This window comes from Hylobates moloch, unplaced genomic scaffold (assembly GCF_009828535.3).
Source record: "Hylobates moloch isolate HMO894 unplaced genomic scaffold, HMol_V3 SCAFFOLD_18, whole genome shotgun sequence".
Taxonomy (NCBI): Eukaryota; Metazoa; Chordata; class Mammalia; order Primates; family Hylobatidae; genus Hylobates; species Hylobates moloch.
Genome location: NW_026652293.1, coordinates 32,561,994 through 32,588,050, shown reverse-complemented (window position 1 = coordinate 32,588,050; position 26,057 = coordinate 32,561,994). Strand labels below are relative to the sequence as shown.

Genomic DNA, 26,057 nt, shown 5'->3' with positions numbered 1-26,057 from the left:
TTAAAGATCGGTTTTTTCCTCATAATGACACCTGCATGCGGCTCATTGGCTGTCGAGATATGGTTTACAACCTAAATGTATAACACTGTCAAACAACAGCGCCACTGTTGTTTCACATGCCTGAACGTGCTAAGTTAGTCCTAGTGTTTTCTGTACATCTCGGCAGATCTTGGAGAGGCAATACTGGAATTCCTCATCACAGTCATTCTTGCTTTTGCCATAGGTCTCATAGCACCTGTCGTGTTGGTTGCAACACTTTGTCAGGGAAGGGATACCAATGTTAAGATGAACACCAAACAGTGGAGAGCCACATCCATTCGGTGGGGAGGGTTTATAACCATAACGTGGGAAAGGCTTAGATCCGTCACTGCATTTATACTGGCAGAGACCGTCCTCGCCTCCCAGGAGGTCCAAGGCGGCGTTCAGGTATGTGTCTATCTTATGAACGCCGTTCCGGATGGTCTTCAGGGTGGCCCTCCAGTCGGTGGTCTGGGCCTGTTCCTGGCACCTGACAACAGCGGCCATGAGGAGGAGCAGGAGGGTGAGCGCGGGGCGCGGGAGCAGGGCCATCCGCGCAGCGCCGGGCTCTACGGGTCCCCGAGCCACGGCGGGGGGCGCGTCCCCACAGAGTCCCCGGGACGCGCTAGGCAGCGGCGCGGGCCCCAGGCTTGGCAGCCGCCAGCTCCATATCCATGCCTCCTTCCCGGCTGGCCGGCAGGGCCTCGCTGGCTTTACGTGAACCGCCTCGGGGAGGCAGCACGGTCGCGGGGATGCGCCCGCTCACCTGTTTTTTTTTTTTTCCTTAAACTGGTAATAGATGCCCACGTAGTTAATTCACACACACAACAAGGAACTATTGAGTGCCTACTATGTACCATGCACTGCTGTAGACACGAGACACTTGGAGAAGCAACAAAAAATTTCTCCCTCTGGAGCTTGCATTCTAGTAAATGTTAAATATTGTGTATCTTTGTGTATATCTTAAATGTTTCATTATAAAAATCTTTAAATAATTTTAAAAGGAATGAGAAATATGGATGTGGAACCTCAATTTAAAAATGGTAACGAGCAGGGCATGGTGGCTCACGCCTGTAATCCCAGCATTTTGGGAGGCTGATGTGGGTGGATCCCCTGAGCTCAGGAGTTTGAGATCAGCCTGGGCACATAGCAAAAACATGTCTCTACAAAAAAAAAAAAAAAAAAAAAAAAAAAAATGCTGGGCATGGTGGCACGTGCCTGTGGTCCCAGCTACTCAAGACGCTGAGGTGAGAGGATTGCTTGAACCTGGGAGGTGCAGGTTGCAGTGAGCGGAGATCCCACCACTGCACTCTAGCCTGGGTGATAGAGTGAGATCCTGTCTCAAGAAAAAAAAAAAAAAAAAAAGTAAGCAATCAGGAGATGGAAAAGCCCTTTGTCCAAGTAAACTGGGAGATCTTTGAAACCGCTAACTACAAAACATAATTTAAAAGTTCAAGCCATAGGCAGGAGGGGAGATGGCAATGTTTTAGACAGAAGAAACTAATCCAGCAGTTTAACTTTAAAACACATTTTAAAACTTTTTTTTCCTTTCCCTTGGGTTTCAAGATATAACCTTGAAGCAAACTGCAAAAGCCTTTTTCCCTTAGCCGTAAAGTAGACCCCATATCCCTCCCTTTCTCACTGTATATACACCCTTCACATTTATCTTACTGTATGCTAGTATTTAATTATCTGCCTTCTTAGAAGTTCCAAGGGCTAATCTTGAGACAGACAAACAAAGCCTGGAGACACAGTTGCAAAATTCCAAAGATTACTTCAAGGTGGCTAGTCAACAGCGGGGCCATTGTGGAGATGAGACCAGCCCACGCTCCAGGTAGGCTGGGACCCGAGATAGCCACCAGAACGAGACACATAGACGTTGTACTCTGTACAATTCTTGCATGCTTCCCATATCAAATTTTCCTTTTAAGCCCTTCTCTCCCCCCAAAATCGAAGTGGTTACTTTAGATGGGAATCTGGCCACTTCCCCATTACTCTCTCGGTTTTTTTGTTTGTTTTAGTTTGAGACAGGGTCTCACCTTGTCACCCGGGTTGGAGTGCAGTTGACAGCTCATTGCAGCTTGGACCTCCGGGGCTAAAGCGATTCTCCTGCCTCAGCCTCTCAGTTGGTAGGACTACAGGCACGCACCACCACACCCAGCTAATATTTGTAAATTTTTGTAGAGACAGGGTTTCGCCATGTTGCTCAGGCTGGTCTCGGACTACTGAGCTCAATCTCTTGTTAACTGAACTCTGCAAGCCGCAGGGAGAAACGTGCATTCCTTAGAAAACTAGACTAGAGCATATTTACTGATGCTAAAGAGGTTGGTTTTGTATTTCCCTGGGCAAATAATTCTCTCTGAGCCTCCGTTTCTTCTAGAGATGATATCCATCTTGCAGGATTGAGAACTGGTATAAGCTCCATTATGAAAAGTGACTGACACAAGCTTGGCAGAAAACGGGTACACTCCGTTTCTCTCCTTAATACCCTCCGTTTCTCTCCTTAATACCCTCCATGCCATTTGATTGCACAGCAAGGTAGGCGAGTGAGAACTTAGTGTTAGACTTTCTAAAGTATTTAAGATGTGCAGCGAGCTCTGCCTGTCTGAAGTTTTCAGCGGACCGGAAAAGGATACTTTCAGGTGCTGAATTATTAAGAAAAATATGGTGGGCCCCATTTCCATTTCCCCAGACTTAAAGGACATGGACAAGCAGGCGAGCCCCGCCCCTGTCTCGCTTCCGGGGCGGAGCTTGGGTAGGCCCCGCCCTCTTGCTCGGTGGGGCGGGGCGAGGGCTGGAGGCGGGGTAAGTCCAGCGAGCGAGCGAGCGCCCAGCGCCTCGGGCTGAGTGAGGGAGGAGGTTCGGTGGAGAGGCTGCAAGTGGGCGAGGGCTGGGCGCAGCGACCTCATTTGAGCCGGCCGGTGGACGCCCTGGCGGAACCGCCCAGCGTTCCTGTCCTGCGCTACCTGCCCGAACGCGCCTGCGCGCTGCGAACCCCGCCCTGGTGTCACCTGTCGGAGCCCCCCGCCCGCGTAGCCGTGCACATGCGCACTGCCGGCCGCCGGCCAGTGGGGTCACGTGTTGCGCGCGAGCCGCCTCCCCGGCGGGCGCTTCCTGTCGCTACCGCTGCGGCCCAGGGCCCGCGGGAGCCCAGGGCGGTGCCGAGTCGGACAAGGCCGGGGTTTGGCTCGGATTCACCGCGAGGTATGCCGCGTCCCCGCCGCTCGGCGTGGGGAGCTCTGGGGACCGCGGGGTAGATGGAGGCGGCGCGGGCGGGGCAGGGCGGCGTCCCGCAGCGCGGGAGTGGTGGTTCCGTGTCTCCTCCCCCTACGGACTCTGTTGCACACCTTTCCTGAGGCCTGGCCCTGTCATTGGGGCCGCAGCCTTGGAGTGTCTGACCGGCCTCGCTTTCGCCTGAGCCGGGGTCACTCCCGGGGCCCTGCCGCTCACGTAAGTCCCGAAATCTGACACTCAGAGTCCCCCGGAGCGCCAGTCAGCTCCTCCGCCCGCTCCCCGCCGCCTCCACGCCCGCTCCCCGCCGCCTCCACGCCCGTCAGCTGGTCTCCCCGCCTGGGCTGTGGCGAGATGCGCCGGCTTCCTGCCTTTACCCCCTACCTCCTGTGCACCTTCCCTTTGCTGCCAGAATGGGGTTTCTGAAACACCGATCCGATCCCGCCACTTCTTTCCCAGCGCACTCAGAATAATACCCAAACGCTTTTCGGCTTAGAGGTTTTCGTGTTCTGCTGCTTGCTCACATTTGCACCTCGGTGTGTGCATTCAGGCCTCACTGCTTATGCCCCAGTCATACCAGGCCTCAGGTTCCATTGTACAGGCCAAGCTGCTCCCCACTTCAGAGCCGTCAGGTGTTCCCTGGGCTTGGAATCCTATTCCCCTCTTTCCCCCAACTTTGCGTGACTCAGCCCAGGCGTCACCGCCTCGAAGGAGGAGCCTTTTCTCCCAGTGCTGAAGAAGGGGTCACCTCAGGGCACCCATGGCCCCTGGGGCAACCCCCTGTAGTCTACCTCCACCCTGTAAATGGTCATTGAAGGCTGAGACCGTCTTAGATTCATTTCTGCGCTCCCAGTGCCCAGCACAAGGTCTGACACAGGAGGTCCTTGAATAACTGTGAGATCTTTATGGGAATCAGAATGCCGAGCCAGCTTTCTCCAGAGCACAGCTGTGAGATGGAACTTTGATGAAATGTCCTTGGATGATGGAAATGTTCTGTGTGTGTGCTGTCTGGTCATAGCCCCTCACCACATATGGCTGTTAAGCACTTGGAATGTGTCTGTTGTGGCTGACGGACTAGATTTTTAGCTTTGTTTCATTTTAATTCATTAAAATTTAAAATTAAATAGCCAGCTGTGACTTCCATAAGCACAGCTTTAGAACCTTTCTGAATTCTACCCAGCCTTCCACTCACACTGAACCTAGAGTACTTCCCTGAGTGTGCTTTTTAAATTTGAGTCCGTTCAGAACACTCCCCAGTAAACCCATTAACAGGTGATCCCCCATCCCTCCCATGGCCTGTGCTGCTTCAGTGCTTTAATTAAAGGTAACCCATCCTTTGGTGTTCAGCATTGCCTTCTTTGGGAGTTTACTATCCACACCTTACCACAGGTAGCACTGTTGGGGGCATGGCTTATGGGCTACTCCAGCCTGAATCTCTGTAACTCTTCCATAGGTATCTAGGCTGCCATGATGCCAGGGCCAAGACCTCGGAAGGGCCCTCAGGCCAGAGGCCAAGGAGTGGCTGCTGCCAAGCAGGTATGGAACTTAGCCTTCTAAGCTACTGGGTCAGTTTGGGGATGGGGGTCCCTAGACAGCTTAGGCAAACTGGATCACGTGTAGTTCCCCCATTAGTTCAGAGACGGAGCAATGCCTCCTGGAGGTGGCAGAGTCCTTAGACACCCTCCTACTCATCGCTGCCACATACAAGTGGGGAGAGGGTTCAGGAATCACCAAAGTTTAGGATGTTCTGATGGGACCTCAGTGCTCTCAAAGGTTCCTTAGATATGGTCAGAACTTTGCTTGTTAGCCAGGGATGCCAGGGCATGAGGGCTGTAGTCAGTGGGAGGACTTCACTGCCTAGGGCCAGATGGCTGTGCCCCAAGTGGAAGAACAGGGCGGTCTCCTCTCCAGTTTTCTTCCTTTATTTCTTCTGGGCCTACGTCTTGAGACTTCTTAGTCCATTTTTACTGTCTTTAAAAAGGCAGGTAAGAAAGGAGGTGGGGTAAAGGGCATAGACTCAAGTTGCAAAGAGCTTGTTTTAAATTCTGATTGTCTCACAAGACTGTCTCAGTTTCATCTGAACATTGGGATAAAAACAGAATGTGAGCTGGGTGCCGTGGCTCACGCCTGTAGTCCCAGCACTTTGGGAGGCCGAGGTGGGTGGATCACCTGAGGTCAGGAGTTTGAGACCAGCCTGGCCAACATAGTGAAACCCCATCTCTACTAAAAATACAAAAATTAGCTGGGCGTGGTGGCATGTGCCTGTAGTCCCAGCTTCTTGGGAGGCTGAGGCAGGAGAATCGCTTAGACCCGGGAGGCAGAGGTTGCAGTGAGCCAAGATAGCGCCACTGCACTCTAGCCTGGACGACAAGAGCCTGACTGTGTCTCAGAAAAAAAAAAAAAGGATGTACCTCTACTTAGAGTAGTCAGATGCATGGAAACAGAAGAATGGTGCTTACCAGAGGCTGGAAGGAGGGGAGGAAGGGGGGTTAATGTTTAATGGGTAGAAAGTTTGTTTCACAACATGAAAACAGTTCTGTGGATGGATGATGGCGATGGTAGCGGGATAGTGTGAATGTCCTTATGCCATTGAACTCACCCTTAACAGTGGTTAAGATGGTAAGTTTCATGTTGTATGTGTTTTATCAGAGTTTTAAAAAATAGGACCACCTTCTCAGAATTGTGAGAATTAACTGAGGTAGTTAAGATAATCACATAGAACGCTAAGAACAGTGCGTGGCAGCTATTGCTGTTAGTCGTAATAATGGTAGTGTGTTTTAAATTCTGACTCTCTCACAAGACTGTCTCAGTTTCAGTGTGGTCTTACTGGGTTTTTTGTTGAGTCCCTAGGAAGGTAAGTGTCTCAAGGAGTAATGTTGCAGGCCTCAGTTTCTTTCTGCACATTGGGCCTCACAGACTGAAGGAGCCACTGATTGGGACTTGGAGAGCCCCAAGTCTGGCTCTGGAGCTGGGCTCTACCCTGCTTGTTGTGTGGTTCCTAAGAGTCCTGCTCTGCTCTCAGATGGGGCTCTTTATGGAGTTTGGCCCTGAGGACATGCTGCTGGGCATGGATGAGGCTGAAGATGATGAGGACCTGGAAGCTGAGCTGCTGGCTCTCACAGGGGAAGCACGAACCACAGGCAAGAAGCCAGCACCCAAGGGGCAGGGTGAGTTTGGACACAGGGCTGGGCTTGGTGCTGGGACAAGATGGGCACAGGCTGGTGGTACCTTGCAGCTGGATGGAGCCAGCCAGATCCCCTGGTCCTTCCAATACCCATGTACCTTCTGCAGCACTCCCACCAAGAGGCAGCCTCGCCCTGCTTCCCCACCTTGTGTCATGGCCTGGGCTGGCCCCTCCCCATTATGGACAAATGTGTTTCTCAGACTGACTCAGGCCCCCATCCTTAGCCCTAGCCACGGTATTGGTGTAGGGTAGGGGCCCAGTTAGCACAGAATGAACTGGGTACATAGGAAGTACATAGAAATTGTGTCCAGTGAGTTAAGTGGAATCTCCCTCCACAGCCCAGATGAGAACAGAGACTTTAGGCCTGGGAGGATCAGGAGGTCTAAATCTTCCTCTCTTTTCACCAGGAACCCTCAGAGAATCCCCCCATCATCCTCCACCATCCTGTGTGTCCCTGAGCTGAGGATAATGGGAGGACCTAGGAAGGGGCTCACTGCTCCTGCCTTGGGGTGGCACAAGCCTAGGTTTGAATCCTAGCTCTGCCACTTACTAGGATTGCAGTGACAGGAAAATTAATGTTGGAAGTTTCTCAATTTATTCAGTATATGAAAAGGGGATATTATCCATCTTGCAGATTTGTTTTGAAGCTCAACTGGACTTTGAAAATCTTTACAGATGTGAAAGGTGTTGTTGGAGGTTGGAGAGAGTGGATGGCCATGTCTATGTCAGGCTACTGTAGGCGGAGGTGCAGAGAAAGGAACAGCTTGTTGCTTGGTGGGGGGCCGAGGAAGGTTTCCCTGTTGAGGGTCTTTTGAACTGGGTCTTAAATGAAGAACAGTTTTCCAGGTGGGACTCTGCTGTGGGAGGGAAGGGGGATTTCTGCCTGGGTGGATCTACCAAGCCCCTCCTTTACTCATCCCCAACCTTATCTGAGTTGTGCTGACTTGTTGTGACCTTCTTCCCCCAGCCCCCCTGCCCATGGCCCACATCGAGAAGTTGGCGGCAGACTGTATGCAGGATGTGGAGGAGGAGGAGGAGGAGGAGGAAGGGCTGGAGGAAGATGCAGAGCTGCTGGTGTGTCTGCCAGGCTGGTATCCCAGGCAAGCTTGGGCCTGGTGGAGGAGAGGGCAGTGGAGAGGAGGCTGGGGGTGCCCCTCTATTCTCTGACTCTGAGTGAGTGCTTGCCCCTCCTGGCTGTATAGTGGGTGGCGTGTCTCTTTGACTTCTGGTCTAAGCTCTGCAGTTGGGGATTCTCAGATTTGGAGTAATTACTGTTTTCAAGGCTATCCTCGGTCAGATTAAAGAAATGTTTTGGTGAAGGGGACTCAGGCACAGTGACTGATGTTAGGGAATATTGCTGAGAGAGAGGGTCCTTTACTCTCAGGTCCTGTCGTGGGTATGGTCTTGAGGACCCCAAGCTCCTGGGCTGTGTTTTATCTCCCTAGACGGAGCTGCAGGAAGTCTTAGGTGTGGACCAGGAGACTGAGCCCCTGGATGGTGATGAGGTAGCTGACCCAGGCGGCTCTGAGGAGAACGGCCTAGAAGACACTGAACCTCCAGTGCAGACAGCCGTCCTGACAGCTTCAGCCCCAGCAGCTCAGGTGGGTTCTGGAGGAGGGCCCCTGTGCGTCTGATGCTCCTGTGTGCCCAGACATAACACGTGTGTGGCCTGGCCTGCACAGCAAGGCTGCAGTCACCTTTTCCAGGACCCTCCTCCAGTAGCCGCCCCAAACAGAAACTGAGCACAAGAAACTCCTCCGTGGCCGCCAGCCTCAAAGGCCTCTCTGTTCTCCCAGACCACCCCCGGGAGCCACTTCCTGGCTTCCACTAACTGGGGCTCTGTATTTGCCTCTGCCATGGCCTCTGGCCTCTCCAGTGAGCCTTTGCTTCCTGCCTTAAGGCTTTTAGGCTCTTCTTTCTCCTGGAGTCCCAGAGCTCCATCTTCTAGGGGAGCTTCTGCAGAGGGAGAATGGTAGGCCTAGCAGGCCCTGGAGTGGCCAGGCCCTTAGCTGAATTGTTCATAGGCCGGAGCATCTCAGGGTCTACATGCTTTGCTGGAGGAACGGATTCGAAACTACCGAGAGGCTGTGGCCAGTGCCAAGGAGGCAGGCGAAGCAGCCAAAGCCAGGCGCTGTGAGCGTGGCCTGAAGGTGAGTTGGGCTAGGCTGGGAGCAGGGCAGGGGAGGGGGCTGCATGAATGGTGGCTGGTGGAGATTGCACCAGTGGAGGGGAGGTCACCCCACCAGACTTTGGGGGTTAGGGGGCCACCCCTGGCCTGTCTTGGAGCAGGGTCTGGGCTGAGATGGCTGGCTGGGTTTCTGGACCAGTTCTCTCCCTCAGACCTTGGAGTCACAGCTAGCCTCTGTGAGGAGAGGCAGAAAGATCAATGAGGATGAGATCCCACCTCCAGTGGCCTTAGGAAAGCGGCCCCTGGCCCCCAAGGAACCAGCCAACAGGAGCCCTGAGGCAGACCCTCCAGCTCCCCCCGTCTTGGAGTCAGGTATCTGCAGATGCCCAAATCCTGTTCTAGTTCCTGGGGTCATAGCCCACAGCCTGTGTCCCCAGCTTGCCACCACTGTTCATTACCATTGGTCACATCCTCCCCAGGACATCCTCAGGCCAGTGAGGTCCATGGGCACCTTCTTCTGTGACCCTCATGTGCTCTCTGGGGACTGTTTGTTTCCTTATAGACAACCCCTCCCAACCTGAGACCAGCCTCCTTGGCGTTTCTGCCCAGCCCGTTTCAGACTCAGACCCGGACCCGCGGGCCCTGCTGTCATCCCGACAGAGAGAGTACAAAGTGGCTGCCCTCAGTGCCAAGCGGGCTGGAGAGCTAGACCGTGCCCGAGAGCTCATGAGGATTGGGAAGGTATGGCATCTGGCTCAGGGCACCCACCCTCATTTTATAGATGGGGAAACTGAGGCTCAGAAAGGGAGCTAGACTGAGATTGAGTGAGATTGGACTGAGTGGGGGTTGTTTCAGCCCAGGCTCTTGGGGTCCCCTGGCTTTCACCCACACCTGCTTTTCCAACTTCTGCAGAGATTTGGTGCTGTCCTGGAGGCCCTGGAGAAGGGGCAGCCTGTGGATCTCAGTGCCATGCCCCCGGCACCTGAGGGTCAGTATGCATCTGCTCAGGCTGTGGTGGGGTTGGGGAGGAGTAGCAGGCCTGGGGCTGGCCAGGCCCTCCCACCTACATCTCTACCCTGGGTCCCCCAGATCTGGAGCCCCGGCAGCCTTCTCAGGCCCCCACAGCACCCTCAGTCGTTCCCCCAGCCGTGGAGCGAGTCCAGCCAGTGATGGCCCCTGATGTCCCAGCAACCCCAGGTAGGGCAGGATGGTGGGACTGTGGCGTGGGGACCTGCAGGCATTGGGGGGCAGGCTGAGCTGATGCCCACTTCTTCCTTCTTTCCTTCAAGTGGCCCCTACAGAGTCACAGACAGTGCTGGATGCCTTGCAGCAGAGGCTGAACAAGTACCGCGAGGCGGGCATCCAGGCCCGGAGTGGTGGGGATGAGCGCAAGGCTCGGATGCATGAACGAATTGCCAAGGTGGGCCCGTGGCTGTGCAGCCCCTGCCTGTGCTGGCCTCTTCCCTGGCTGGGTGCTCTGTCTCCCTGGTCCTCCGGCTAGTCCTTGTCTTTTCTGAACCTTCATCTGTTTGTCTCTCTGGGGCTCTTGCTGCCTTAGGGATCTTTTTTTTTTCCCTTGGCTGCTGTCTTCCCACCAGTCTCCCTCTCCTTGCTCCACTGTGTGTCATGTTGGGCAGAGGGCCTGTGGGCTGCTGCCGACCACAGGCCCCTCCTTTCCTTCCCTTGCAGCAATATCAAGATGCTATTCGAGCACACCGAGCAGGACGGAAAGTCAACTTTGCTGAGTTGCCTGTTCCTCCAGGTGAGTGGGGCATGGCCTAGGGGCTCTGTGAGGAGGTGGTCCCTGGGCAAGAAGGGAATAGGGGACAGCCAGTGGGGATGACTTCTCATGCGTCTGCCTCCCCGCTGTGGAGCCATCCATCCCAGCCATGCCCTAGCAGAGCTGTGCCCCAGACAGGACCCCGGGTAGCTTTGTGCTTCTCTGAGGCTGCTCCCTGCCCCTCCCATGCATCTCTCTCCCACAGGATTTCCCCCGATCCCTGGCCTGGAGCCCACTATGGGTGTTGAGGAGGACGCAGTGGCAGCGACATTGGCAGCTGCAGAGAAACTGGCCTCCGCAGAGGATACAGCCCCGGCTGATGAAGACGAGGATGAGGTTTGGTTGAGGGCTCAACTCCAGGACTGGTGGGGAGAATAGCAGGTGAGGGGTAAACCCAGACCCTGTTGTCCATACTAACAAGCCCAATAAGGTACATATCCTTTCCTCCACTGTACAGAGAAGAAACTTGCCCAAGGACACCCAGCTAGGAAATAGCAGAGCTAGGATTCAAACCAAGGTCTTTCTGAACCCAGAGCCCCAGCTCTGTCCCCATTATCCTGCAGTCTCTCTCCTGTTGGGGAGGTTAGATGTGAGAGCTTCTGAGGCTGCTTCTAGTTCTCAGATCTTTTAGGGCCCAGGAAGAGAAGCCACCCATCTCAGGTCACACAGCAATTTAGTACAGCGTTAGGAAGACAGCCCAAGTCTGGGAGCCGCCATGGCCATGCTGGGGAAGACATCCCCTCCTAACAGCCTTCTGGGCACCTGCAGGGTGAGCCCCCAGCACAGGCCCCAGTGGCCAAGAAACCTGCACGGCCCGCAGTCCCTTCATCCCAGTGCCTGCCTGAGCCCAGGGCCTCAAGTTCTAAGGAGTCACCGAGTCCATCTGGTGAGTTGGGGACAAGCAGGGTGAAGAACCGAGGGCCTAGAGAGGGCAGGTGTGGCCCTAACCAGTGGCCTTCTCCCTTCAGTGCGGGAGCAGCTGGCACTGCTGGAGGCACGGAAACTGCAGTACCAGCGGGCAGCCCTGCAGGCCAAGCGCAGCCAGGACCTGGAGCAGGCCAAAGCCCATCTGCGGGTGGCCAAATGTCTTGAGGCTCAGATCATCCAGGCCCGATCTGGCAGACCTGTTGATCTGTCCAAGGTGAGTCCCACCTGGTTAACCACCAGGACTTCTCAGGCGGAGAAGGTGGCTGGCGGGCTTGACAGGCAGTGAACGAGGGCAGCTTCTGGGATGAGGTGGGGTTTGGACAGGACATGATGACAGCTGGGAAAGAGCCTTTTGCTTATACCCCTCTACGTCACGGCCCCAAAGGAAACCAGGAGAAGGGAAGGTGGGCTGCCCGTGGTCAGAGATGACAAGACTGGGCCAGGCCATGGGAGGCAAGAGTGTTATCTCGGGATAGAATGGGAGGTGATGAGTTGTCATCACTGGACTTTAGTAGAAGCTGAGGAATTATTTAGTTTGGGTTCCTGCCTTTGTTGGACTTGGTAGAGGAGTAATCTGACTCTTGGGGCCCGAGGGGCCTTGTGACCTGGGTAGGTGCCTTCGCCCTTGACGGATGAGGAGGGTGACTTCATCCTCATCCACCACGAGGACCTGCGACTCTCCCAGAAGGCAGAGGAGGTGTATGCCCAGCTGCAAAAAATGCTTCTGGAGCAACAAGAGGTCAGCAGGCCCCTCGTCTGTTCCTCCCCTCTGTGCCCACAGCCTCCCCGTGGAGGAAGACCTGGAGCTCAGACCACACGGCCCTGGACTCGAATTCTTAGCTCTTCCACTTACTCGCTGTGTGACTTGGGCAAGGCACTTCCCTCTCTGAACTACATTTTCCTCATCTGTGAGATGGGTTAATACCCCTCTTTCGGGGTGGTACAGAGTTCAAACAACAGAGAAGAGGGAAAGAAAGAACATTTTGATGTGCATGTATGTTTATGTATGTATCGGAACTGCCACCTGTTCTGGAAAGGCTGCCTTCTGAGGGGATGTCTGAGTTAGGTTTTGATGGAAAGAGTTGCTAATTTGGGAAATGGCTGTTCTCAGAAGAGAAAATGGCGAAAGTGTAGGCAGAGAAACGTGGTGAGACTTGGGAGTAGTGCCCTTGGGGCTGTGTTGTGGGAGGAGAGAGGTGAGGCTACAGAGGAAAGTTGAAGCTTTGAGAAGTCTAGCCTTGAATGCCAACCGAGGCAGGTCCTGCTCTGGGCTCGGCAGTCACTCTGGGCCTCTATTTTCAGAAGTGCCTGCTGTTCTCCAAGCAGTTCATGCATCAGGGCAACGTGGCTGAGACCACCCGGTAAGTGCAAGGGCTGGGGCTGGGCTCATGGGGTGGGGAGCAGAAAATCCACCATCATGCTGACATACCCATCCCTGTCAGATTTGAGAAGCTTGCTCAGGACTGCAAGAAACAGCTGGAGATCCTGCAGCTGGCCCAGGCTCAGGGCCTCGACCCTCCCAGCCACCACTTTGAGTTGAAGACATTCCAGACTGTGAGGTACCATGGCCTAGGGAAACAGGGGCTCCAGGCAGGGAGGGGCAGGAGGCTGGGAGCCCAGGCCAGAGACTTCTCCCCTTTAATGAGGCTTCCCAACCCTGGCCCTGCTGTGGGCACTGGGTGGGCACTGGAGCTGCTGAGGAGTAGGACAGGGTGCATGCTAGTGGAGAGCACACAGCTGTCTGGGTGCTGTGGAAAGAGCTCTGGACCAGAAGTCAGAGACCAAGGTCTGCATACCAGCTCTGCCTTCCCTCCCTCCTGTCACCACCCAGCTGGGCAGACAGGCCCTGGAAGAAGGGACCTTGTTCCACCACTGCCCTTCACTTTTGAGCATTTTCTCCTTCCCTCTTGGCTCTAGGATCTTCTCAGAACTCAACAGCACAGAAATGCATCTGATCATTGTCCGGGGAATGAACCTCCCAGCCCCTCCAGGTAACCCTAGGGCCACCCCTACTCCAGGAGGCTCTTGCCCGGACACTCCACTCCAAGTGCTAGGCTCCTGGCCACTCCCTCTGACTTGACTCCCTTTTCTCCTTCCCAGGGGTGACTCCCGATGACCTGGATGCTTTTGTGCGGTTTGAGTTTCACTACCCTAACTCGGTGAGGTTCAGGTAGAAGTAGGATCCTCTGAAACCCGCCTTGCATTCCAGGACCCTGTGCTCACTTTCTTCCCATCCCTGGGAGGTGTGGCTGCAGTGCCTGCTCTGTGTGCCTCTGTGTTTATACGCTGTCCTGACTTCTCCCTCCTCACTGCTTAGGACCAGGCTCAAAAAAGCAAAACAGCTGTGGTGAAGAACACAAACTCTCCAGGTGAGGGCCACACGTGGGCCTCTTTCTCCTCCCTCAGTGTGTGGGCAGCACTGGTGTTTCCAGAGTGGGTTCCCATCTATGCCCTTAACTTGATCCACCCCACTTGGGAGATAAAGGTGCTGTTAACATGCCTCTTCTGTAGTTGGAGAAACGCGAAGAGAGGTGCAGGGACTTGCCTGGGGCCTCATGGCAAGGAAGTGGTAGAAATGGGATATGAACACAGGAATTCTGTATCCCAATTCCAAGTCTTTCCTACTTTGTTATAATCTATGTCTAAAAAGAGTACAAAAACTCACTTCCAAGGCCAGGACCTCGATGCTCTACCACCCTTTGGAGGCAGTCACCCCAAAATGCAGGTGGAGAGATCGGGGGAAGGCAGCCAGCCCTGGGCCTCCATTTCCACTTCCTCAGGAAATCCCGAGAGCCAAGCCCCTCCTTGCTTTCTCCCCCTTTGCCAGAATTTGATCAACTCTTCAAACTAAACATCAACCGAAACCACCGGGGCTTCAAGAGGGTGATCCAGAGCAAAGGCATCAAGTTTGAGATCTTCCACAAAGGGTGAGGCTCCCATCGGTCACACTGCCACACGGGCCGGGAGGAGGGAAGAGCGTTTGTCACTGCTGCCCCTGCATGGGCTCAGCCAGCACATTCCTGCCTTCCCTGCCCAGTCCAATCCTCTGCTGCCTCTTGGCTCCCCAGGTCGTTCTTCAGAAGCGACAAGCTGGTTGGCACAGCACACCTGAAACTGGAGCGGCTGGAGAATGCGTGTGAGATCAGAGAAATTGTGGAGGTAGGGGCTGGGGTGTGGGCAAGCCAAAGGGGTTGGTACGAGAAGAGCCAATATGCACTGAACGCCACACTTTGTTGTAGGTTTTCGTGCGCATTACTTAATTTGAAATTCTCCACAAGTGTGCTTAGAGTAGGTGGAATCCTCATTTCACAGATGGAGAGGTTTAGAAGGTCTGAGAAATCTCAGAGGGACCCAGGAGAAGGCAGCCTCCTTGTTTCCATGAACTCAATGGATTCCATAGGCAAGGACTATACGACCTTGCCTCTGACGAATGAGGAAACTCACTCAGGTCCGAGAGGAAAGGGGGTTCTGTAAGCTCATATGGTGTGTCCTTGGCAGAGCTATGGCCAGCTCCTTACTGATAACCTATGTAGGCTGGAGCTCTTCCCACTGCAGCACACCTGTCCCTACTACCTGCCTGGGGAAGTTGTTCTTATGTGGGCCCTGGTCTCTATTGGAGCCACTGAGAGTGGTTGGACTTCTTGGGCCTGTCGTACTGCTTTGTGCCCTAACTGCCTCATCTTCTGCCCAGAAGAGGGAGTAGCGTGGTGAATGGGAAGGAACCCTGGGCATGGGGTTCCAGTGCTGACTGCCACATAGAGTCATCTGCTTCTCTCTCTTGGCCATCTGTGAAGTGAGGGTTTGGGTCAGTGGAAGGCTGCTTCTTCAAGCCAATGTTTCTTCCAGAAGTTGCTGTGGGGATGGAGGAGAAAATGAACAGAGCTCTAGGATGCTTGTCTGGATTTATTTATTACTTTTTTAATAAGACTCACCTAAAACCACCACCATCTCCTCCTCCAAATACTGGGAGGGTAGGGTTGTCATGAATGGAGATTCCTATGTTCATGCTACAGGACATCTTAGCTCCTCTCACTTCTTTCCTGGGAATGTAGGGACCTGCCTGCTCCCCATCTCTGTCCCCTTAGTTACCATCTCCCTCTCTGTGGTCCTCACAGGTCCTGGATGGAAGGAAGCCCACCGGGGGGAAGCTGGAGGTGAAGGTGAGGCTGCGGGAGCCTCTGAGTGGCCAGGATGTGCAGATGGTCACTGAGAACTGGCTGGTTCTGGAGCCCAGGGGCTTGTGAGGTGGGCAGTTCTCTGGGCCTTCAGAACCTTTGCCCCCTCCTTTTACTCAACTACTCAACTCATATCTGGAGAGAAAACTTAGGAGTTTCTCATCTGTGAGAAAGACGAAGAGGCCAAACTGTTGGGTAGGGCTTATGGGCTGAGTTTCTGATGTTCCTCAGTAGAACTGGGAAGAGAAGGTAACCTTCCAAGGTTTAACTATCTTTAGGAAACCCTTTCTAAAATCTTTTTTTTTTTTTTTTTGAGACAGGGTCTCGCTCTGTCGCCCAGGCTGGAGTGCAGTGGCTCAATCTCGGCTCACTGCAAGCTCCACCTCCTGGGTTCACACCATTCTCCTGCCTCAGCCTCTCCGAGTAGCTGGGACTACAGGCGCCCGCCACCACGCCCGGCTAATTTTTTGTATTTTTAGTAGAGACGGGGTTTCACTGTGGTCTTGATCTCCTGACCTCGTGATCCGCCTGCCTCGGCCTCCCAAAGTGCTGGGATTACAAGCGTGAGCCACCGCGCCCGGCCTCTAAAATCTTTATGTTTTCACTGCAGTTTAGACTGACTTCTTGTGCTTTGCACCCGTGTAGCCGATGGCCAGCACCAGGAGAGGAGTCAGGCCGCGACTGCGCAGGAGTTGACTTTCCCAGCTTTGCTGGCTTCAGAAGACTTTGTACATAAGAGAGATGCTGCTACCCAAGCACCAAAGACCTGTTAAGCATGTGCGCTACTGACCACAACCCTAGTCTTTCCTGTTGTTGGCCCCTCTGGGGCCTCTACAGAAACAGGCTGGGTTCCAGGAGCCCATCTCCCCGCTGTCCCCCCCTGCCCCCAGTCTGGAAGAGGGCAAGGACACCTTCGTTCCTCTGTACCATGGAGGAGTCCTGCAGCCCCTTAACCCCTGCGTGGCAACTGTGTACAGCTTACACCTGCCTCCAGTTGCACCACTTCTAGATGTGCCTTTAAAAGATGTAACTATGGGATGGGAGAACTTGAGGGTGATCGGGAACCTCCCCTACTGAGGGTGATGTCAGGGTTCCGTGACTCCAGTGGGCCAGTGGTAGCCTGTCCCAGACAACTCCGTCACCCCAGCTCTGCCTGTGCCTTTATCCCTGACAGCTGCTGCACTAGCCTTCCTGCTTCCCTAAGGACTTAGTGGAGGGGGAAAGTTGTTTGTTTTTGGTACTACTTGGTGGGAAGTAAGGGGAAGGTTGGATCTGGGGTTTGGTCCACCCACCCAAGAAAAAAGACTGTTAACTGGAAGAAAAAATATATATATAAAATTTTATGTAGACATGTTTATTTATTTAGGAAACTAAGTCTAATTGTAGGGATTTTATACTCAACTACACAGAGTATCCATCAAAGTCCTAAACAAAAGTCCTGCTCCCTGTCACTTTTTAAAAGCCAGGGTAGCAGTAACGTGACAAACGGCTGCTGTGGCTTCCTCTTGAGAGAGGGCAGGGAAAGCCTTTCCTCTTCAGCTGTTTAACCTGGGGAACTTCCTTAGTTTTTTCCAAGAAACTCTCCTTTGGCTTTGTTTTTCTGAATGGATGGAGACTATGAAGGGGTTTGTAGTTGTAATAGATTTAATATTCAAAACTGAAATATTCTACATTTCTTAGAAATACCCCATCTTCCCCCACCCCCTTTTTGAATCATTAATTCAAGATCAACAAAGCATTCCTCAAGATCACTTTTAAAAAAGGTTAGAAGTGAAGCAAATATACATTCAGCTTACTGATCACTATAGTATTGCATAAGCACAGCTCAAGAACTGAGCTTTGTATGTGTGTCCTTTTGGGGGATAACAGGGCTGGACCATGCTTCCCTGCCCTTAAACGCAGAGCTTTTAGTGGGTCACAGAGCGGGAACTACACACAAGTGACTTCTTTTTCCCCGGGAGCCCTCTGGCCAATTTTTTTTTTTTTTTCTTTTGGGAGACAGAGTATCTGCCGGCCAGGCTGGAGTGCAGTGGCACGATCTCAGCTCACTGCAACCCCCACCTCCCAGTTTCAAGCGATTCTCCTGCGTCAGTCTCCTGAGTAGCTGGGATTACAGGCACCCACCACCATGCCCGGCTAATTTTTGTATTTTCAGTAGAGACAGTGTTTCACCATGTTGGTCAGGCTGGTCTCGAACTCCTGACCTCGTGATTTGCCCACCTCAGCCACCCAAAGTGCTGGGATTACAGGCGTGAGCCACCGCACCCGGCTGGCCAATCTTATCAGAAGTGAGCTACCAAAACTAACACAGATGTGAGATTTAACACTTAATTGCAGTCACGTGTCTGCAATGCAGCAATACTAACACAGATGTGAGATTTAACACTTAATTGCAGTCACGTGTCTGCAACACAGCAATAATCTAGAATGAAAAGGAGAGTGTTTAGCCTTCATAAGATGACCTATAGAGCAAAGAAAGGTGGCTGGAAGGGTTCCTGACCCAACCTACTCCCCTTAGGGTGTGTATCCAACCCAGTGCTTCCCTTTAAGAGGGTTAGGGAACACTGTGGTTATCCTCTAAAGTTCCGGCCAGCTCTAGGAGTTTCTAAATTCAGGCCTCTGCTGGAAATGGCCTATTTCTATAGATACAAAGTTTTCTATGGCTCTAAAGGTTTCTCCTTTGCAACCCATTCAATTTCAGTCTGCTTCTTTGCTCTTTCAAAACAGAACCTCCAGGCTGAGGAGGCAAGACAAAGCCTCCCACCAGACTTGGAGACTGAAGTTCTTAAAAGGCCTTTGTTGTAGCCAAAGGCATGCATGTGTCACTGGTAGTGGGAGGAGCCTGTCCCAGCCTCATCTTGTCCTGAGATTTATCCACATACAGTAAACAGGCGGGACACAGTGGCTCATGCCTGTAATCCCACCACTTTGGAAAGCTGAGGCAGGTGGATAACCTGAGGTCAGGAATTCAAGACCAGCCTGGCCAACGTGGCGAAACCCTGTCTCCACTAAAAACAAAAACAATTTGCTGGGCATGGTGGCCAGCGCCTGTAATCCCAGCTACTAGGGAGGCTGAGACACAAGAATCGCTTGAGCCCAGGAAGCAGAGGTTGCAGTGAGCCTCGACTGTACCACTGCACTCCAGCCTGGGCGACAGAGCAAGACTCTGTCTCAAAACAAACACAAATACAGTAACCAAACACTGGAGATTAGTGACTCACCTGCAGTTCGGAGCCAGCTACAACCCAAATCATTTTAAAATTTTCAATTCTTTGATCTCATGCAATGCACACTTTTTTCTGAATTAGCGAACTGAATAAACTACGGAAATTTTTTAGAATCACGAAGTCTTGCTTACAATTAAAGGGCAAACTCTTGTGACTAACATTTTTCCTTTCTCATAGCACCATTCTGAAATTTGCATTGTTCCTTCTGGATTTTGAAGCCTTGTTTTCCAAGTATTTGTGGGCAGCTCCTAAAAGACTTTGTCCCTTAAGTAAGGGCAGCTGCTTTCAGGATGAAACCATGCGACTGAAACTGGCAGATCCTGGGAGCTTGCACCTGGGTCAGCTCCACAGACGGATTTGTTTCTTCTCTGCCTCAGCTGCCCAGGCTCTAAAATGGCATCATTTCTCCCCACTCCTTAGCCCTTCTGACTACATACAATCCCTGAATTCCCATTGCCATTATTATTATTTTTGCATTATAAAAATAGAAACCGGCCAGGCACGGTGGCTCATGCCTGTAATCCCAGCACTTTGGGAGGCCAAGGTGGGCGGATCACCTGAGGTCAGGAGTTTGAGACCAACTTGACCAATGTGAAACCCCATCTCTACTAAAAATACAAAATCAGCTGGGCGTGGTGGTGCATGACTGTAATCCCAGATATTGTGCAGGCTGAGGCAGGAGAATCACTTGAACCCGGGAGGCGGTGGTTGCAGTGAGCCGAGATAGTGCCATTGCACTCCAGCCTGGGCAACAAGAGCAAAACTCCATCTCAAGGGAAAAAAAAAAAAAAAAAAAGAAACATCATTACAAACTTGCTAATTCCAGAAATTATGTTCAGCAGGTTGATTGTTGTTTGAAATGTGTTAAATGCATAAATTATTTCCCAGGTGACCAGTTATCTAGAGGTAAATTTAACTGAAAATCTTGGGCCCACCAGTGTTGAGGAACCACTGTGGCTGGGGGAAGACAAGACGTGGGAATTTACAGAAGCATAATTTCAAATCTGTAGCCCTAGAGTCCAGTAGTTCCTCAGAAGATGTTGATAAAAATACATTGCCTAGCATTTGGTAAGCATTTAATAATTTTTAAAAATTTAATAAATTACCAGAATGGCAATTCTATTCCTCTTCAGTATAGAAGGATTGCTGTATCTCAATCTTTTAAGTTTACAATCCAGAAAATTTGCCTATTTCGAAATGTGGTGGTTCAGCCCCTTGCTATATATAATTCTTACAATATACACTGTATAAAAGCAAGGATAAACAAGGAAAACAATTAACTAGCATTGGCTATTTTACGCCCAATTCCACAAATGATTTTACTAAACACAGAGGACATTTGATGCAGCTGAGAAAGGATCTGAGGGCCAGAGTTTGTCCTTAGTGGGAGAATTTAAAAGCTTGCACTGAACCAGAATAAATAAGTACAATGGCAAGCAGGAAGATAAACCACAGGAAAACAGGACCAGTCCCTGTAGAAGTTCCAAACTTTTGAGGTATGTTCAGACAAAGCTGGCTATTAGACCAAAAATAACCTGCCCCTGTTAACAAGTGCTTCCTATTCTTGTCAGGTTTGGAGGTAGTGGTTCCCAGGGCTCAGTCCTGAGAAGCTGCTGCTCTGTGGGCCAAGCTTCCCCCTTAGAAGCTCTGAGTACTTCTGAGCCTGTGGGAAAGGTCACAGTAAGAGTTCTGTGCAGCCACCATCGGTAAAACCTTTGGAGAGGCAGATGTCGACTATAAGCTCCCACCTCAGAGAGCAGGATGAACCTACCCAGACATTTCCCAGGCCAGGCCTTTAGGCCTCTGGAAAACAGCTGCCGCCGCAAACACAGCTCCACAGCCTGCTGTTGCCTCGTGCTAAACCCAGCACTAGCCACTGGGGAGCAGCCTGTCGCTGTCCCAGAAGCCTGCACTAGTTTCCAGGGAATTCTTGGAGCTGTACTAATACTGCAGAAAAACTAGTTTAGCCTTGGCTTTTAGAAGACGCCAGTGACAATGGAGTACATTGCCCTAAAGCAGTATTTTCAAAATGTGCATTGTGGAATCCATTTGGTCTAAGATCAAAATAAATTTTTAATGAAACAGAAAAAGGTCACAGTGCATCACACATATCATGGATAAACCAGATTTTGGTTTCTAATACCACTCCCATTAAAAGAAGCCAGGGCTCCTTGCAGAAATGGCTGATTCCAGGGCTAGGGCAGGATAAGCACAAGATAAGCCTGAAGCATCTTGTTAGGATAGAAATAAAAAAGAAGTACTCAAAAAAAAAAAAAAAAATAGCATGTCACCAGGATGTAGGAGCCAGCTTGAAGAGTCTCTTGTCTAGCTAAAGCTGAGATCATTTGTGCACCAAAATAATGAACTGGAACCACTGAAAAAGGCCAGGCTTGGTGGCTCATACCTGTAATCCCAGCACTTTGGGAGGCCAAGGTGAGTGGATTGCTTGAGCCCAGAAGTTTGAGGCTGCAGTGAGCTAAGATTGTGCCACTGCACTCCAGCATGGGTGACAGAGTGAGACACTGTTTCAAAACAAAACAAAAAAAACAGTCCATGAGTGTATAATGAAAATTAAATGAATAAATTGGGAAGGAAGGGCTTCTGCTTATAGTAGATTACCAAATGCAACCTGTAAAGCTGGAGAATGTGCTAGAATTGGAAAATCGTTTTGCAAACATCATAGTAAAAGATCAGTGCAGGTAAGAAACATCAATGCATATGCTAATTTAACAGGACACTTTCATAGGCAAGATATTTGCATGGTCTGAAAGTCTACATATACTGGTTATAAGCTCCGTCTCAAAAAAAAAATATATCAATGACATAAAAGATCAAGACGAGTCATGACAGCCATAGCCATGTCTGATTCTATACTGGAAGGTTTACTGGAGGGAAAAAATGCTACAAAGAACATCATTGGGCAGATGCCAGGTTAACGTATCAAATCAGTGTCTGACTGAAGTACAGAACTGTCCTACCGTTGTGTAAGAGAATATCCTTATTTTTAGGAAAGAAGCATTTAGGAGTAAAAGCCTATGATGTATGCAATTTACTCTCAAATGCCTCAATTTTTTTTTTTTTTTTTGAGATAGAGTCTTGCTCTGTCGCCCAGGCTGGAGTGCAGTGGCGCGATCTCAGCTCACTGCAAGCTCCGCCTCCCGGGTTTGCGCCATTCTCCTGCCTCAGCCTCCCGCATAGCTGGGACTACAGGTGCCCGCCACCATGCCCGGCTAATTTTTTTTTTTTTGTATTTTTTTAGTAGAGACGGGGTTTCACCATGTTAGCCAGATGGTCTCAATCTCCTGACCTTGTGATCCGCCCGCCTCGGCCTCCCAAAGTGCTGGGATTACAGGCTTGAGCCACCGCGCCCGGCCAGTTTCAAATGCCTCAATTTTTTATGGAGAAGGAGAAAGGGAGAGAGAAACCCTGACAAATCAAATGGGGCAAAATGTTAATAAGTGAACAAGAGGGGAATCTGGGTAAAGTGTGCATGGGTTTTTTTGTACTTGCAACTTCCTAGAAGTTTAAATTATTTCTCAATAAAATGCATTTTTAAATTCCTCCAGTATTTATAACTAAAAATGTCCTGGGTGTATTCCATCAGCATTCACAGAAATACCCAGTTGAATACCTGCCATCCACACGGGCAGATCTCCAGCAATCCTGAACTCAGCTCTGCTCTCCATATGACATTTACACTGAGTTGCCTTTCCGAAACTAGAAGAGTAGATTAAGCCCTCGAGTCTTCGATTCACTTCAGTGAATAATCTGGTAAAAACAAAAATCTAAGTGTGACTTCTACTTGATAAACAGCTGTGATGTAACTGGGACAAGATCAGTGTGGAATTATCCTTTTTATACCAATTCTGTACAAAGAGTGCAAGAACTGATGCTTGATATTTTATTTCCCTCTGCCCTCCCATCCCACCCTTGGTGATGGTTGTACCCATTTGAACATTTCTGAGCACATGACCATACGTAAATCTTGAGAGGGGAGCAGAATTCTTGTCTAAACAGTAACAGAATGGGATTAGCTGCGAGGATAGCATAACTGTTGTGCAGGAACAGAAGCTGCCCAGATCTTCTTGGTGGACAATGCATAGAAGACTTAGAATTATGGAACATCTGTCCCCCCAACCACCCTTTCCCACCCGTCTCCCAAACCCCCACTCCCACCCTATTCCCCACCCCATTAATAGTGTTAACAAAAGCTTAATCTTCCAGTTTTAAAGTGCAAATGATTTGGGTATGACTGCTGTTGCAACAAGTCTGAACAGAAAAAAAATGAAGTCTTCTCTGTTTATGCGATGTTTTCCAGAATATAAAAGATGAGTTCCATGACAACAGGGCCCTCACTAAGCTGGCAGGCCCCTCCATGGATCACCGGCACCAAGGCGCTGTCCAGATCATTCATGTACTGTGAGGGAAGGGGCTGGCCATTGCTCCCTGCTTGATAGCCAACCTATACCACAGAGAGAAAAGGAGGAGAGGTTACTGAACAGAGAAGGCCTCTCCAGGGCTGAGGGCAAGGAGGCTGAGCAGGAAAGGAGATGTCCTTTTTGGCCATAGGCTAGACATATGGCAGTGAATACAAATTTATCCTCTTTTCTGGATTGTCACTTATCCTGTTGTTTACTCCTCCTGACCACTTGACAACCATGAGGCACTGGGTAAGCCACTTAACCTGATATGGTCTTAGTTTTCTGGGGAAGGGGAGAGGTGTGTGAAAAGTTATGGAGTATCAGAAATAATACCTTAATCTTTGGTTGTGAAAATTAAAATGAGAAATACACAATGTACAGCTCCCTAACATAGTAGGAACTGAATATTTGTTCTTGCATTCATCTGTTCATCCATGCACCGTCTTCTGAGCAACTACAAACACAGGGATCCAAAGATGAATGTATCAGGGCCCTGCCCTCAAGAGGCTCACATATTTAGCAGAAAAATGCTTGTTCTTTGTTTTACGTGAGATAGGACCAGAATACTTCATTAGTATAGCATTGGGAAAACCGTTAAGCAAAAAATAAATATTTGTTGATGACTAGTCAGGAACTGGGGCCAGACACAGAACCTTTCATCATTCCCTGATAGTGGCACAACCCTGTGCTCAGGAACCAGTTTCTCCTCATAAGCACTCAGGCCAGAAGCAGCTTGCTGGGAAGAATTAATACTCAGTGGGGAAGGGGGATCAAGCTGAGTCTACACCCAAGTTCTAAGTGACTCGAAGCTAAAGTGTTGAGGGAACAGAGAGGTCTGGCGATTTGTAAGCATCAAGGCAGGACCTGGCAGGTCCTACCACATGCTCCCCTCTTTACCCCACACTAAGAAGGAAACCAGCTCCTTGGAAGGCATGCAGGTGAAGAAGCCACAGTTCAAAGGGTTCTGAGAGAATCTGACCAAGCATCACATGTGGGTATAGTACTATTAAAGAGAGGGCCAGAACACTATATCTGGTCAGGCCACAAGGTCGGAGAATTAAGCTCTCTGAGGTGATGCAGAAAAACTCACATGTCAGAAATACAGATGCTGCCCAAGGCCAGCTTTAAAAGCTGCGGAAGACATGTCATACCTGATCTGAGTCAAGTGTCACACGTAGTCCCAGTTTGGTCATTCCATCTTCCTTCAGAAGCTTCAGGTGAGGACAGAGAGCAAGGCAAAAAGCTTTGGCAACATGCTCAGTCAATCTACTGTGATCTGCAGGATCACTGAGGCAATTGTGCTGGTCATCGTTTTCTAGGAAAAACACCTGTTCCCCAAACAAAAGAGACTTTTAAACTTGTGCCTAGATTTTGGGAGAAGTAGATTAGCTTACTGTATATGAGCACCCTGATTCTTCAAGATGTGCAGAAGACATGACAGGAACAGGACACCATAAAGTCCCTGGGCCAGGAAAAGTCGGACATTTATGTCTTCCACCTAAAAAAAAAAATCCCTGTCTCTCTGTCTCTGCATCCACAAAATGGCAGCAGCAGCCTGCCTAACTCCCTGCAAGCCTCCATGGTTGCAATGGCACATTCTTCTCAGAACTAGAAAAGGCCTCCATTTTGCATTGTATGCCACTAAAAGGTAATCCCTATATGTGGACAATTTACCTAGAAAATGATCTTAAGTCTAAGAGAATGGCCCTTATAGCTGACGTGACCCAGCTGCTTTATTTTACAATTAGTCTTGGAAGGGAATTGACTGGCTCAAGGGCACAGAAGAACTTAAGAGACAGAGGAAGAGCCAGGCTGAGCCTGGCATCTGAGCCTTTTATTGCAGAGCTTTTTCCACCACACAGCCCTGCCACTATAGAGGCGGGCGCTGTGTCAGCACTGTGCACAGACAGAAGTGGAACACACTTGGAACTGATGACCCAAGTCCTAGCACCATAGAGGAAGGGTCATGAGCAAGTCCCTTAGAGGACTAAAGGAAGTTAAAGGACTTCCTTTTTTTTTTTTTTTTGAAACAAAGTCTCGCTCTGTCACCAGGCTGGAGTGCAGTGGCATGACCTCTGCCCATTGCAACCTTTGCCTCTTAGGTTCAAGTGATTCTCCTGCTTCAGCCTCCTGAGTAGCTGGGATTACAGGCATGTGCCGCCATGCCTGGCTAATTTTTGTATTTTTAGTAGAGATGGGGTTTCACCATGTTGGCCAGGCTGGTCTTGAACTCCTGACCTCAGGTGATCTGTCCGCCTTGGCCTCCCAAAGAGCTGGAATTACAGGCATGAACCACTGCACCTGGCCCAAAGGACTTTATTTTTTTTGAGATGGAGTCTTAACTCTGCTGCCCACTGCCCAGGCTGGAGTGCGGTGGCACGATCTCAGCTCACTACAACCTCCACCTCCAGGGTTCCAGCAATTCTCTTGCCTTAGCCTCCCAAGTAACTGGGACTACAAGTGTGCACCACCACACCTGGCTAATCTTTATATTTTTAGTAGAGACAGGGTTTCGCCAGGTTGGCCTCGAACTCCTGACCTCAGGTGATCCTCCTGCCTCAGCCTCCCAAAGTGCTAGGATTACAGGTGTGAGCTACCGCACCCGGCCCAAAGGACTTTTTTTTTTCTTTTTTTTTGAGATGGAGTCTCGCTCTATTGCCCAGGCTAGAGTGCAATAGCACAATCTCGGCTCACTGCAACCTCCGCCTCCCAGGTTCAAGCGATTCTCCTGCCTCAGCTTCCCAAGTAGCTAGGATTATGGGAGCCTGCCACCAAGCCAGACTAATTTTTGTATTTTTAGTAGAGATGGGGTTTCACCATGCTGGCCAGGCTGAAGACTTAATAATTAGCCTCAGCCGGGCGTGGTGGCTCATGCCTGTAATCCCAGTACTTTGGGAGGCCAAGGCGGGTAGATCACAAGGTCAGATCAAGATCATCCTGGCTAACACAGTGAAACCCCGTCTCTA

The 26,057-nt window shown here is 50.8% G+C and overlaps 2 protein-coding genes and 1 pseudogene across 10 annotated transcripts in view; 1 reads left to right on the top strand and 2 right to left on the bottom strand.

Annotated features, from left to right (window-relative positions):
- LOC116458067 (group XIIA secretory phospholipase A2-like) lies at positions 1-785 on the bottom strand (annotated as a pseudogene).
- Positions 786-3,074: 2,289 nt separating this feature from the next.
- CC2D1B (coiled-coil and C2 domain containing 1B) overlaps positions 3,075-26,057 on the top strand; it is a 32,322-nt gene continuing 9,339 nt past the window's right edge. Inside the window, exons 1-26 of one of the 8 annotated variants that reach the window (XR_004245179.2) lie at positions 3,075-3,222; positions 4,703-4,785; positions 6,272-6,416; positions 7,401-7,507; positions 7,879-8,034; positions 8,458-8,583; positions 8,774-8,933; positions 9,124-9,302; positions 9,474-9,549; positions 9,651-9,758; positions 9,851-9,981; positions 10,251-10,323; positions 10,547-10,677; positions 11,110-11,227; positions 11,310-11,482; positions 11,882-12,007; positions 12,571-12,629; positions 12,711-12,827; positions 13,186-13,259; positions 13,369-13,427; positions 13,586-13,637; positions 14,096-14,195; positions 14,337-14,427; positions 15,384-15,513; positions 22,275-22,441; positions 22,989-23,068. Coding sequence is in view for 7 of the 8 variants with exons in the window: in XM_032137663.2 (XP_031993554.1) it covers positions 4,717-4,785; positions 6,272-6,416; positions 7,401-7,507; positions 7,879-8,034; positions 8,458-8,583; positions 8,774-8,933; positions 9,124-9,302; positions 9,474-9,549; positions 9,651-9,758; positions 9,851-9,981; positions 10,251-10,323; positions 10,547-10,677; positions 11,110-11,227; positions 11,310-11,482; positions 11,882-12,007; positions 12,571-12,629; positions 12,711-12,827; positions 13,186-13,259; positions 13,369-13,427; positions 13,586-13,637; positions 14,096-14,195; positions 14,337-14,427; positions 15,384-15,512 (2,559 nt within the window). In the remaining variant the exon portion in view is untranslated. Of the gene's footprint in view, positions 3,223-4,702; positions 4,786-6,271; positions 6,417-7,108; positions 7,179-7,400; positions 7,508-7,878; positions 8,035-8,457; positions 8,584-8,773; positions 8,934-9,123; positions 9,303-9,473; positions 9,550-9,650; positions 9,759-9,850; positions 9,982-10,250; positions 10,324-10,546; positions 10,678-11,109; positions 11,228-11,309; positions 11,483-11,881; positions 12,008-12,570; positions 12,630-12,710; positions 12,828-13,185; positions 13,260-13,368; positions 13,428-13,585; positions 13,638-14,095; positions 14,196-14,336; positions 14,428-15,383; positions 15,514-16,088; positions 17,576-22,274; positions 22,442-22,988; positions 23,128-26,057 lie in introns of those variants that run through there. The other 7 variants (XM_032137663.2, XM_032137660.2, XM_032137664.2 and 4 more) reach the window with 7 other exon arrangements.
- ZFYVE9 (zinc finger FYVE-type containing 9) overlaps positions 22,956-26,057 on the bottom strand; it is a 211,203-nt gene continuing 208,101 nt past the window's right edge. For both annotated transcript variants that reach the window (XM_032137658.2, XM_032137659.2), the window contains 2 exons: positions 24,243-24,419; positions 22,956-23,132 (listed from right to left, as the gene is read on the bottom strand). In XM_032137658.2, coding sequence (XP_031993549.1) covers positions 22,971-23,132; positions 24,243-24,419 — 339 coding nt within the window. In that variant the 3' untranslated portion in view covers positions 22,956-22,970. The remainder of the gene's footprint in view (positions 23,133-24,242; positions 24,420-26,057) is intronic.